Genomic DNA, 14065 nt, shown 5'->3' on the forward strand with positions numbered 1-14065 from the left:
GCAGATTTTTAAATATTTCCTGTTAGATTTTCCACAGTGCTCCCCCCATTAGAGCTCATCCGGGGAAGGCACTGCTGGTTTCTTCCAGAGCTTCATATCTGTAAAGCCAAATCCCACAGAGATTAAGCTTCTCTTTTCGATCGCCTCGGAACTCAAGAGCGGGGGGGGGGGGTCTTCTCCGCCCCCTTCTATACACGACATACACCAAAGGGACAAGACCACTGGCGTACATCTCTTGCTCAATGGTCTCACCACCTGCAAGTTCTATTAACCATGCCCAGTTCATTGGGTATCTTTGGATGACACACAACACTGCAGAGCTACAAGACATCAAACTCTACTGGACTCCTTCTCAACATGGTAATTCACCATGCTTCAATTCCTAATAGAGTTTGTCTGTTTACATGCTGTTGTTTTGGTTAGCAAGAGTAAGTGATTGATTGCCACCATCAGTGTACTGAGGTACACTTGGTATAAAACGTCTAGGCACCATTACAACTGTCTGATAACGCAAAAATATGCTGTTCCTGTAAAATTGAAGAAACAATCAAAAAGGTTTTGCTAATATAGTATTAGTATTATTCACTAACATTACAAAAATGATAAGCGGTTTGCAAAATGGATGCTTTATTCCAAAATATAGTATGTAAATGAAAAAAAAACACTACCATTGTTTTGAAAAATAGTAAAACGTTTAAACTCAATGATGGCCTTTATTAAAACTGCAAGGACATTTCAATAATTTTGAATATTATCAAAAAGTTGATTTCAGTCATTCAATTCAAAAGTGGAACTTCTGTATCGTACAGATTCAATAAATTCAGGGTACAATACTTTTCATGCTGACTCATTTGCTATTTTACCTTTTGAGATTTAAGATTTGGGGGTGTTGTCATCCTTAATATGGAATCATCAACATTCTAAAAAATGAAATTCTGAAATATTTTATTTCGTGTTAGTGAATCTATAGAGCTCGTGCCCGTAACATCACCAATTTCACAGCACCGTATTGCCGGTCAAAGATAGCTGCTCGACAGTGTGGGGGACATTGAACCGAAGCAGAATATTCACAATATCCGAGACTTGTTGTGCTTTTGGTTGTTACAACGGACAAGAGAGATATTCAAAGAGGTCATTCTATGGAATACCAGCTGAAAAGACCAGAAAATATTGATGGATTTCGGCAATTAAACATGATGGACGGTGCCCAACCAAATACACACGACTGTGTAGCGATCATTTCATTTCAGGTAGGAATTATTATTGTCAATCTCAAATTCCCAAGAAGTATTTATAATGCCAAGTTGGCTCATATGAGAACAATGCATATTCAAAAAAAAATACGACAGGGAGTCATCTCCAACGTACAGGGAAACATGTTACGGCAACACATTAAACTTCGACCTCTCCACGACACTTTTTTTTTTTTTAAATATCCATTGTTCTCAAATGAATCCAATGCATATTTAAAAACAGAAAATAAACCATCGGTCACACAGAGGTTTACGTAGGTTAACGTGTGGCCGCAACACGCTTCCGTGTACGTGTGAAGCCAATCCCAGCGGTTTATTTTCTTTTTTTAAATATGCATTGGACTCATTCGAGAACAATGCATATTTAAAAAAAAAGTCTGTCACAAAGAAGTTTACCGAAGTTCAACATTTGGCTGCAACACGCTTTGTGTATGGAGGAGCCGATTCGATGTCTTTATTTTTTCCAGTCATAGTTAATGAATGAGAATTGGAGTAAAACCAGGGGCCATTTATTTAAATATTGGTATTTGTATTGAAAAAAATCTGAGTGGCTCCATCGCTATGTGGGATTTATTCTTGATTGAGAACAGATCCAGCAGCGAAGTATTTTTATGCGTCCAGACTTTTCTATACTTTCAAACTCTCCCGTGTAAATCTCAACGACTTACTCACCAGATACATGTGAAGATTAAGTTGTCCAAGACAAGCGGAAGCGGGTAACAGTCCAATTTCTTATTGGCAAAAACATTGATTTCGGCATTAAATATGGGTCCTCAATGCCGAGTGTCTCTCATTTTCCCCACATACCTTCATTTATTATCACCTTCTAAATGTTTAATGGTATCGGACAAAACTCATGGCGTCATGCTATAAGACGTATTTTCGTGTCATCTCCAACCGTCTTAGCATTGAGCAATGATTTGTTTGACCGGCAGTATGGCCAGTCACGTGACTTCGGTGACGTAGGTGCACGAGCTCTATACAAGCTTCTCGTTTTTGAAGAAATTCTATTCCATTAAGATGCATCATCTGAATTCATTAATTTAGCTGTTTTATTTACCAAAGTATAAATCTGCACATTTAATCAGAAATTAAGAAGCTATTTAATCCAACATGAACAAAAAAAAATGTCAGGAAAATAAGTCTAATTTCTATAAATGTAATTCTTGTTATTATAGCAGTACAGAGGCTTCAAGGTAACAAAGTTTTGAACAGTACCCAGTGAAGTAGTGAAGCATCTGTGTACAAATCCTGCACCTTGTTATGCGCCACAAGTCAAGTACTTACTGTTTTTCATATCATTGTATTACTGTATATTTAAGGCCAAGAAGTGTTGTCCATACAAATACTCGATTTCCTGTGACTAAGACTTCACAATAGAATGTCTTAGTGATGGACAACGGAACATTTCTGGCTTACTCAAGAAAAAAAAAAAAAAAAAACGTTACATCAGGGAAGAGAACTCTATTGCATGTAGGAAGAGAACACTATTGCATGTATCTACAGTTGTGCGAATTATTATTGGTTGAGGATTTAACTGTACAATGGACTAATTATTATTAGATGCTAGCCAGTCCTAAGCATAATGTTACAACAAATTGGCGAGTTATGTTTGTTCCAAACACTCCTCCTGTTACTCCTTGAAAGACGTCACACGCACTGATCCCATCACGTATGTCAACGTCAACTGGCCCATCCAGGACCAACCTTAGGCTGTTGCTCCATGCCAGAGGGACCCATGATGGATGAAGGACTTGACCCTAGCAAGAGTTTCATTATTGCGTCCAGCCAGCTGTGTTTATATATTTCTCTGCAGGCATCTTTATTGTTTATCACCCTCACAAGCACGTGCCAAAAAAACAACATACTTGCAAGATGGTCAATGAAGGTCATGCATTTGGGAGAAAATTCCGGAACTTACCTGAAGATCTTCTCTGGGGCTTGTTCACCCGTAACCAGGTCGTAGCCTTTCTCCAGGTTAGCGTATGGCCAAGGTCTTTCCAGAAAGAGGGATGTCAATATTAGCACTCTTAGGACTCGAGCACAGAGATACTGTGACAGCGTAGTTAATGGAACACAATTGATGGTCCCAAATAATATAGACATCAAAAAATGTGTTTGTACATGGTTCAGAAAACTGTCTGTCACCGGCTATTTGAGAAAATGGTGAATGGGAACGCGGTCCACGGCTGGACGAGGTCCAGCAGGTAACAGGCAGTAGTGAATGGCAACGTGAAACATAAAACATTGTCGCAGTTGGCCACAAGCCTCATTTAACTTATTTTTATCCATCCCTGGGTTCATGGATGTAGTCCAGGGTCAGATTCATATTCATTTCAAGGACTTTTCTGAGACATTACAAGACTTTTCAGGTACATAAAGTGCTTATGGGTTAATTGTTGTGAGGAAATTTCTGAATTTCAGGACTTCAGACTTTTCCAACACTTCTTGAAAAATGTTCATCTTTTACAACTATATTTACATGTGTAGTTATCTATTTTTCTCTTTTCCCAAATGAGCAAATGATACAATTGCAACAAACTAATTTTGTAAGCACACCTGACTATACATCATGGCACAGAGGTTGGGTCACGCTTTTGATACCATGAAAATATTAATGTGAAAAGTCAAGAATTTTCAAAACAATCTCTCTTGAAAAAAAACTAAAACATCTTGCTTCGAGGTTAATTTAAAATTGACAAAATTAAGAATAAAGATATAAATGCTGTCTAGCCATGCTTTTTTTGTTTTTGTTTTGTGTTTTCGAGGGAGAAAACAACCTGTTGGAGAGGCTAATTAGGTGCAGCCAGCGCTTACCCTTCATTCTGACCCCAGTCGCTGCGAACACAAAGGTGTTTATGGACAAGATCCGGGGAATAGCCGTCGTGACAGCTGCATTCTCCTGAGACAGAGAGAAGAAGAGGCAGTGGATATTTGTTTATTGTCAGCAGCTGAATAAATTACCATTTAGAAGAGGGGAATTTCATTTTCAAGCCTCAGTTTTCCACAACAGAAACATTTATAAGAATTCGGTTGATGTCATTCACCATTTTAGGAGAAATGCTTATTGAATAATGATGACACTAAATATAATTAGTAAAATAATAATAAATAAATTAAATTCATCAATGTATTGGCATAGCTTATATGAGTTTATTAATGATGGATTGATTGATTTTTAGGGTATGACCAAAGGTCCTTTGTGTTGGGGAGGTGTTGGCAATTTTCCAAAGGAGCAACGTGACAACCATCTCAACTTTATTGATTTATTATCGAGCAATATAATGATATAAATGGTGCCAGTCTTGTGCTGGATAAATTGAAAGAATACTTGATAGAGGAATAGATGAATATTAGTTGGTGAATGAGGAAAATGAGGATTTTGTGGCGGCGGCATGCTGGAGCAACTGTCGAGTGTTGGCCTCACAGTTCTGAGGACCGGTGTTCAAATCCAAGCCCAGCCTGTGTGGAGTTTGCATGTTTTCACCGTGCCTGCGTGGGCTTTCTCTGGGCACTCCGCTTTCCTTCCAAATCCCAAAAACATATAACATTAATTGGACAGTCTAAATTGCCCCTAGGTGTGATTATGAGTGTGGCTATTTGTCTCCATGTGCCCTGCGAATGGCTGGCAAACTGTTCAGGGTGTACCCTGCCTCCTGCTCAAAAACAGCTGGGAATGGCTCCAGCACTCCCACGATTATTTTGAGGATAAGCGGCTCAGAAAATGGATGGATAGATTTTGTGCTATCAAAGCAACTAAGAGAGGTGGCTGTGGAGTTTTTGACCAGGTTGTTCAATATAATTCAAGAAGGTGAGAGGATTCCTGAACAATGGATGAAAAGAGTACTTGTGCCCATTTTTAAGAACAAATGTGACATGGAGAGATGTGGGAACTACAGGGGAAGAAAGTTGATGAGCCACACAATGAAGTTATGGGAAAGAGAAGTGGAGGCTAGATTAAACAGAACACAACACAAGCGAGTACCTATATTTGTGAGCAACAGTACTGTACTATATAGAAAGAATACCACAGATGAAATATTTGAATTGAGGGTGTTGATGGGGAAGTACAAAGAAGATCAGACGGAGCTGCATTGGGTCTTTGTAGACCTAGAGTGAGCCTCTCCATCCATCGATCATCGATATATATATCGATATTATTATTATTATTGATATATTATGGATACATACATAGAAAGATCAAAAGGTATTTTCGCTCGTTTCTCTCTTTTTATTATTATTTTTTTCATAGTTGTTACAGGGGGTGGAAAAGTCACTAAATATTATTAACACGTTGCTAAATTGACCTTTCCGACCTGTCAATCACTCGTACAGTAATAGCCAATCAGATAGCCGCATTGTCTTAAGCCCTGGCTTGACATGGCCCTCTCGCCATGTCCCACAAGCGATGCTGGTTGTCAGTAGCATGCGCTTGGAAATGTTAATGTCACGAAGAAAATGGTCCTCAGATGCGCTTGTGGAATGTGCAATTCTAATGAAAGATATCCTGCTAGGTTACAAGGGGCCCGGTTGATTCATTTTCTAAAGCCTAAAACACAGTTGACGAAGTGTCTGCGATTGATTAAGGCTTGCGGAAGACCGCACGCACAACTAAATGTGAACAATATCAACAAACACAAGTCAGCATGTTCGAAGGTAGTGAGGGAGAAGTATCTTCTCTGAGTTTGATTGAATTTTTATCAGTGCTTTATACATTGCAGGAGAACAGCTTTCATTTTGTTAGTATATCACTGACCTGCTGAATGAAGTGTGTAATGTTTTATCCCGAAGAGTCGGGTTAGTGATACATAAATGCGCAATTTAATGGAAGAGAAATGTCTATTTGCCTATTTGTATCACATCAGACTTTTGAGACAGAGCACTGGGTTTGATTACGAGCAAAGTCAAACTTTTTCATCTGGTGACTATGGTGCAGACTGAGTTAATCACCATTGTTTAAATGCACTTGTAGAAAATCAAACCTAACTCACTTATAGACTGTTTTTGACTGACATCACACACTTCAGGTTTAGAACGCAGTCGCCATTTTGGTTTGGTGAATTTGTGTAAACAAACCGTAAGTAAGCAGGAATCATTTCAGAAAGGCCTATGAATGGTGGCGCACTGCTATGTTATCGGTTGCTCAAACGAAAGTGGGAGTTTATAAAGCGTCTTTCTTTCGACTGCCAGCTGTGATAAAGAACCAGTGCGAGAAAACGGAGCAGTTATCAACCAAACGGCGGCAATTGTGGCTGTCTCATATTAGCAAAGCCGATCTAGCAACTAAGTCATTCCCTTATGTCAGAGTTTGCTCAGAGCATTTTGTTCTTGGTAAGTATTGGATACCTTTGAGAATTTCACACCTACTTAGCAATAACTAAGTTCTGTGAACAAGAAGTATTCTTTAGGGCCAAGGGCCTAAATCATATTCATGTGTGAATGCAATGCATGTCTCCAAAATCTGTAGTTTCTGTTTTATTATCATAAGTTTGCAAAAACAAGTTACCCCACCGCTCGCTGTTTCGTGAGTTGAGTTAAAAATGTAGACGTGGAAGTGGAGCAAGAGGTGCAGGCTCCACTTGGGACTCGCCTCGGTCGAACCTCTCTCTCTCTCCCTCTCGGTAACAAAAATGAAAATAATAATCTACACCTCTTATGTTTGTATAATCAACATAATTTAACACAACGGTGGCTATAATCATGCGGTACATATTTAAATTGCATTGTGAGGTACACCAACCTTAGCAATCTGGACACACGGGTTGCATACAATGGATACTGCCGCATCACGAACCCACCCATTGATGAATTGGTTATAGGCATCCAGAGCTTTGTAATTCATTACTTTGTCCATGGTCTAAGCGCTTGTTGAAAAGAGGAGATAGTTGACGATGTCTGGATAGGTTACTGACTCCCATATTTGTGTGGTCCATTTGTGTTTCTCCAAGGCATATGGGTCGCTATTGTTGATCAAATGAGCCCCGATAACCAAGCCCCAATAACCAAAGTTTTTTTAGCCATCATCCGTCACTTTTAAAAGTCATACGAACATTTGTGTAACTCTGGTCTGTATGCAAAAGCAATAGAGTGAACGGCACCCCAGTAGAGCAAACCCATTCAACATGGCCAGGTGCCCCAGATGTAGTCACGTGGTCGAAAATGATCAATAAAGACTACAATGATATTACTCATGATCTTTCCAAGTTAAAAGTACTCACCCTGCTGTACATGTGCAGTAAGATTCCACTATTTTATCCTGTTGGATTTCAATATGAAGTTTGTGAGTCGTCAAACTTTTTTGCATCGATCGCCAACGTTTTGCTGTAACTCTGACATTATATCCTGCTCCGTCCAAAATCTTAATTCCGTGTACATATACTTGTGTGAAATAGTTGAGACCTCTCTGTAGAACTCTCTTGGACAAGTCTGACGCGTTTGGCAAAAACCATGTTGCAATATTATCTGGAATACACGTTAGACAATCAACTTCAAACCTGTTGTTTAGTCGCCATTTCGGAAGCTTGTGGCACGTGGCAAATGTAGCTAAGGGGTGTGGATCTTGAGATTGCCAGTCGGAAAGGTCCATTGGCAAGACTCCAGACAAAAGCCGTCAATCTTGCTTGAGCATATTTTATAATCGGAGACTGCGCACAGGCTGGATACGTGAGCCCTGGTCAGCTTTAAAATAGGCAAAAAGGGCGATAATTTATGAAAAAGGGTCCATGCTTTAGGATAGTGGTTCCAAAATGTGGTTTGAGTACTACTATTGGTATGCAGCCTGGCTTGTGGCAGGCAAGAGAATCCCTGAATGAAATGCTCAAACTGTGCATAATGTTGCAGTGGTTTTGACCTTTTTTTAAATCCACTGTTTGCGAATGGAAACAAGTCTAAACGTGCAAAAGAAGAACCTCATTGCACCATTTTTCATTTTGTAGTCATATATTGATTTTAATTTTTGTTATAATTATATATATATATTTGTTTTATTTCCATCTGCCTTGTACATAGAGGAAATGTTAAATAGAATTCATGATGCCTTTCAGGAGGATGGGATTTGTGGAGACTTAGGTTAGATTTCACAGAACCCTTGGCCGTTCTAGAAATAAATGGTGATTGCCAAAAACGAAGCTTGGCCCGCTTTTGGAGGCACGACGGTGGAAAAATGCATAATGGCCACGCATGCAACACCATTCACATTTTATCACCTACTGTTTAATAATTTACTGGCTGAGTTTATACGCTCTCAGGTCCCTCAAGGGGAGACACGGCAGCCATATAGGCTGCAGCTAAAGAGTGGCAACAAATATTCCAATTGCCCTTTGTCTGGTAAATGGTGCCTTGCTGAAAAGCAACATGAGCTGCAATAAAGTTTGAAGAAGGCAGGATAATAGCTGCACCCAAGACAGCATTCCATCTGATGCTGGTTGCATCGCATCAGTCTTACTAAAATGATCTGCAGTCGGACTAGCTAGTCACTCACTGAAAAACTCACTTTCTTAAAAGTCGCATTGTTCTTTTAGGAGATAAATACTTTGACCTCTCTCATAAATCCTTAGTATCTGTTGAATGTTTTTTTTCTGAATCTAAATGACGACAGAATGTAACAAAGTGTTTGAAGAAAAAAAAGCAGTACAAAATATTACTTTTCATAATAATGCCAAACTTTTTTTTTGCCACTCATGTGTCATATGCTGATAAAACCTTACAAACACACAACTATAAAAAAAAACAAGTAAAAATAAAATACAATGAATCTTTTCCTTTCGGCTTGTCCCATTAGAATAAAAATATTAAATGAAAAATAAAATGAAGACAGACGTGAATTAAAATGACCTATTTTGCATTTCTTACCCCTGAATTTTCAGTTCCCAGATCTCTATGACATGGTTATTAAAAGAATGACTTACAACACACTACAGAGCTCATGCACCTACGTCATCAAATCACGTCACTGGCCGGAAGTGCCGGTCAAGCAAATCATTGCTCAATGCTAAGTCGGTTGGAGACGACACGAAAATACGTCTTATAGCATGACGCCCAGAGATTTGTCCGTCACCGGTATACATTTAGAAGGTGAAAAATGAAGGTATGTGGAAAAATGAAAGACACTTGGCATGGAGCACCCATATTTAATACCGAAATTGATGTTTTGTGGACTGTTAACCCGCTTCCGCTTGTCTTGGACAACTGTATCTGGTGAGTAAATCATCAAGATTTACACGGTGTCACGAACGAGGCTCGAGGGCGGACCCAAATGCACGACTCCAGAGGCAACCAGGTAGTGTACAGAAAGCCTTAACTCGGTCCGTGGTCAATGATCAGCGAGTCAATCAGGAAAAGCAGCAGTATCAGAAGAGGTAGGCTTACTAGGATGGTCAGGGAACAGGCGAGGGACAGTACACGGCGAGGCATGGGAATCAACGATCTGGCGGAGGACTAGTTGTCCCCCGTGTCCTATAAGTACTGGGTGTAATCAGCCAAAACAGGGTGCAGGTGTGTGTCGACTAATTGGCTGACTACACCCAGCCTGGGGAGGATACCAGGAGCGTGACACACGGAAGAGTTTGAAAGTGTAGAAAAGTCTGGACGCAGACAAATACTTCGCTGCTGGGTCTGTTCTCAATCAAGAATAAATCCCACCTAGTGATGGAGCCACTCAGATGTTTTCAATACAAATACCAATATTTAAATAAATGACCCCTGGTTTTACTCAAACTCTCATTCATTATGATTGGAAAAAATAAAGACGAGTCGGCTCCTCCGTACACGAAGCATGTTGCGTCCACATGAACTTCGGTAAACTTCTCAGAGGCAGACTTTTTTTTTTTAAATATGCATTCCTCTCAAATGAGTCCAATTCATATTTAAAAAAAGAAAATAAACCGCTGGGATAGGCTTAAGCCCCCATACACGGAAGCGTGTTGTGGCCTCACGGTTACCTGCGTAAACCTTTGTGTGACCGTAGTATGTGTATGTGGCATATGCAGCTATTGCTGTCACAACTTAGCAAAATATAGTACATAAAACTTTAATCACAGACACTTTTCTAGAAATGGCACCTCAAATAAGACTTACTTGGTTGCATCATTTCACACTTGATGGGGGGAACAGGCACTCTAGCGAGTCAACCCTTAGTGTAAAAGCATCACTTTTCCAGAAAATTGACCATTTAAATTATAGGCGTCAAACTCAAGACCCAGGGGCCAGATCTGTCCCACCGCATGATTTTATGTGGCCCACGGAGGCAAATCACGTGTATCAATTTCCATGATTTTTGTTAAAAATATGTACCAACATTTTCCAATTGTCATATCATAAATGATAATGTTGAGACCATCCAAGCATTTTTCTGTTACCAAACATCAACAATAGTTGGAGAACCCATTACCTTTGATTTCTGATTCCAAAAACTAGTAAATCAATTTCAAGCATAAATATAATGAGGCGAAATATTTACAATGCTTCACAGTCAAAACGACCCTGTAATTAGATTGTGTATTTAAGTTAGTATCACGACCCATCGGAATGGAGCTAGGACCCAAATGCAGGAGTACACGGGAGACGCAGAGGTAATTCGGGAAAAATGTTTATTGTTCCACGGTCGGGGATCGGGCAGGCAGTCAGGTGCAGCAGCGCAAGTCAGGACGTCGTAGAGAGCAGGTCAGCGGGCAGGCAGGAGTCGGTACACAGCTGATGGATTAAAGCAGGTTCCTGATACTCCTGTATCAAACGAGTCAGGCTTACGGGGTTTGTCGGAGGACAGGAAGGTCGGTACACACAGGAAAAGGATCAGAGATACGGGACTGCTGGAATGGGGCATGAACTGCAGCGATCTGGCCCAGACCAGTCGTCCCATGGTCCTTTATACACCGGGACCAATCAGCCAGCATGAGGTGTGTGAGGTGTGTGTGGTTTGGTCACTAGCATTCACCAGTTTGTTGTGCATTTTTTCACAGAGTTAGTGTGTTCCATTCACTGACAGTAGGAATCCCCACCACTGAAAATAGTGTAGTGTTGAGCTATCCTCATCACAGTGTTTCTGTGCCTCCTGAGTTTAGTCCTGTCTTAGTTTATGTTACATAGTCAAGTCCCAGTGCATAGTTTGTCTCCTCGTCATCAGACCTCGCTTCATGTTTTTGGATGCTGCTTTTGCTTAGCGTTTCTGTACCTCAGCCTTCTCGGACTGCTTACACCGTGTATGACCTCAGCTTTGAATAAAATTACGCCTCACATCATGTCCTCGTCTTGGAGTCCAGCATTTAGGTGCAGCCCCGCACCTGAGATCCATGACACCCTGCTTGAATTCCAAGTAAAACCACCAGATTATAAATCATGTTAAGACTAACTGTAATACAAACCCTACATCGTCTGATCCTAATGACTCCACCAATAATGGTTAATGTTTGTATTTCAAGGATAACAATTTGAGCACCGGAGCAAGTGGTGAAATTCACCGCCAATCTGGTTTGGTTCCTAACAGGTGACGTTGGTGACATTATTTCTAATTAGGAAAACAAAGGAAGCAAGAGGTTTGCGGGTCTTTTTACGGGGATACTTATGAAGATGGATGCCGCAATATATTTCTCCTTAGTTGAGCATTTAACTGTACGATGGAATGAATTGGCTAATAATGGGGGCAACCCATCGTAGTAAAATGATAACTGGAGCCATCACATTATTAAGACGACATCATCAGCATAAAGCACAGAGTTCGGCATCTAATTGGTAGTACACTGCTCTGGGTTGATTACATACTTATACTGTATGTTACAAGGGATGACTACATGTACAGGCACGCTGATTTTTTGCCGATTACTATTGCATATTGCATTGACTGTGTATTACAAAGTAATAAACAAACAAAGCTACAAATAGTAATGGGAGTGTGGTTGACAGTATGTAGTATAAGAGTATGTCATATTATAAACACTGATTGTCAATTAACTGTAATTTTGTTTTTTTTTCTTAATGGGGATGAAATATTACGGTATTAAGATGGCAAATACAAACAAATCACTACAATTTAACACATTATATGAATATACAGGGCCACCACATTCTTGGATTGTGTTGGACCAATTGTCTGGATGTCGGACCCTGCTGTACTTTGTTTAAAAATGATGTACTTCAAGTCATCGACCCACATTGAGTTGTTACCTTGTACATGAAATTCACTGTGTTTAGTTAACAAAGCTGCTTTGTCTTGACTTGAGACTTAACTGTTGAGGCAACCTGATGTCTGTTGCTGACCTGAGTGTAAACAAGCCCAAAGAAGTGTGGGCGGAGACATGCGGTATTTTAAATGAATGACCTGACCGTGTAGGAACTGTTATTAGCTCAGTTCATCGACACTATTGTTCTTACGTGGACATTGAGAGTTAGGTGCTAAAGGACTTTATATTCTGTTGCAAAACAAAACAGCTGCACTGACGCATGTAAACATTCTCTCGGATGAATTAAAATCTCAAAACCTACGTACTAATGTTCCAATGCTCAATATTAAGATGATTTTACATTATGTAGAGAGAGCGTCAAACAGTGTTTCAGTCAGGACTGATGTGATCACTCCAGATTGTTGTTCATTTTCATGTTTATCTAACCGAGAGCTAGGCAACTCCTGGAACGGCTTGGTTTGCGCATGCCTGAAATAGGACTTTAAAATATTGTTAGAAATTCTCAGTGGAAATTACGCATTCATTTTCATCATGGTCTTCACAGTCCCCTTTAAACTAGTCTCATTTCCGATACAGACAAACTTCAGACTCTATGGACGGCAGTCTTAACACTCATCGTTATCTTATCCGCTATTTAACATTTACACAATCTGTTTAGCTCGGATAAAGAGTTGCCCTCGCCCGTGTTGTCTCGAGAAGCGGCCGAGTGTGTTTATGATTGTTTTGTGGTGATTGTGTGGGATGTTATATTGCGGTGCTGGAGGAGGACAGAAATGGAAATAGAATGCTCTTGTCAAGAGCACCTTTAATTTTCGCTAGCGGACAGATTAGGTCGTTCCCCTGAGGAGAAGCAACGTACTTTGAGGGCAATCACTCATCAAATAATCTTGCTGGCGAAAAAGGACAGATGAAAGGGGAAGTAAATTGAGAGAGACAAGGAGACCTGGCGAAACAAGGTGCATTAATATATAGAGAATCTCCGAATGTAGCAAGTTCACATAGAGTAAACGACTCCTAAATTGAATTAGGGCGATGACTTCCCTCAGTATGTATAAATACATAAGAAGAGAACGGGGGGCATCTGGGATCCTTAACACAGCACAATCCACAAACTCCATCATGGGGTTCTTGATGCCTTAGGATGGATGGGAATATGTGTTGCTCTAATCCATTATGCATCAGCCTTCAACGTGCCCTTGACCACAGTGACATTAATTCACATACATTACAGATGTAATCCATTCTAATAAGCTTAGGCTTGATGTAGTGGGCACAGAACACCAGTGGGAGTTACGCCACTCAAGCGACAACACTCTGCACTCAGAGCTTTGCTTAGAGTCCCTTTAATATCAGCGCAAATATCCTCAGTGATGTTTAACTTTTTCTTTTTTTTTTTTTTTGACACAGCATTGATTTTTTTTTTCCTTGACCCAAACTCATGGCCCATCATCAACCTCTTCTTAATACCCTTAACCATGGATCTTTTATTTACTCTCCAAACCAGACAGGTTTTTTATTATACCAAAAAGCCTGGACCTTTCCTTTTTTGTCATAAATCAGGAGTGTCACGAGCCATCGGTGCGGAGGGGGGGCCAAAACGGAGGACACCGAGGCAAAGGCATAATGTTTTATTTCAGA

The 14065-nt window shown here is 40.1% G+C and overlaps 1 protein-coding gene across 2 annotated transcripts in view; it reads right to left on the reverse strand.

Moving 5' to 3' along the window:
• The window catches only part of LOC133490570 (astrotactin-2), a 301145-nt gene that overhangs the window by 121531 nt on the left and 165549 nt on the right, over positions 1-14065 (reverse strand). For both annotated transcript variants that reach the window (XM_061800811.1, XM_061800810.1), the window contains exons 8-9: positions 4071-4155; positions 3175-3249 (exon numbers count right to left, since the gene is read on the reverse strand). In XM_061800811.1, coding sequence (XP_061656795.1) covers positions 3175-3249; positions 4071-4155 — 160 coding nt within the window. The remainder of the gene's footprint in view (positions 1-3174; positions 3250-4070; positions 4156-14065) is intronic.

Source organism: Syngnathoides biaculeatus, chromosome 17 (assembly GCF_019802595.1).
Source record: "Syngnathoides biaculeatus isolate LvHL_M chromosome 17, ASM1980259v1, whole genome shotgun sequence".
Classification (NCBI taxonomy): Eukaryota; Metazoa; Chordata; class Actinopteri; order Syngnathiformes; family Syngnathidae; genus Syngnathoides; species Syngnathoides biaculeatus.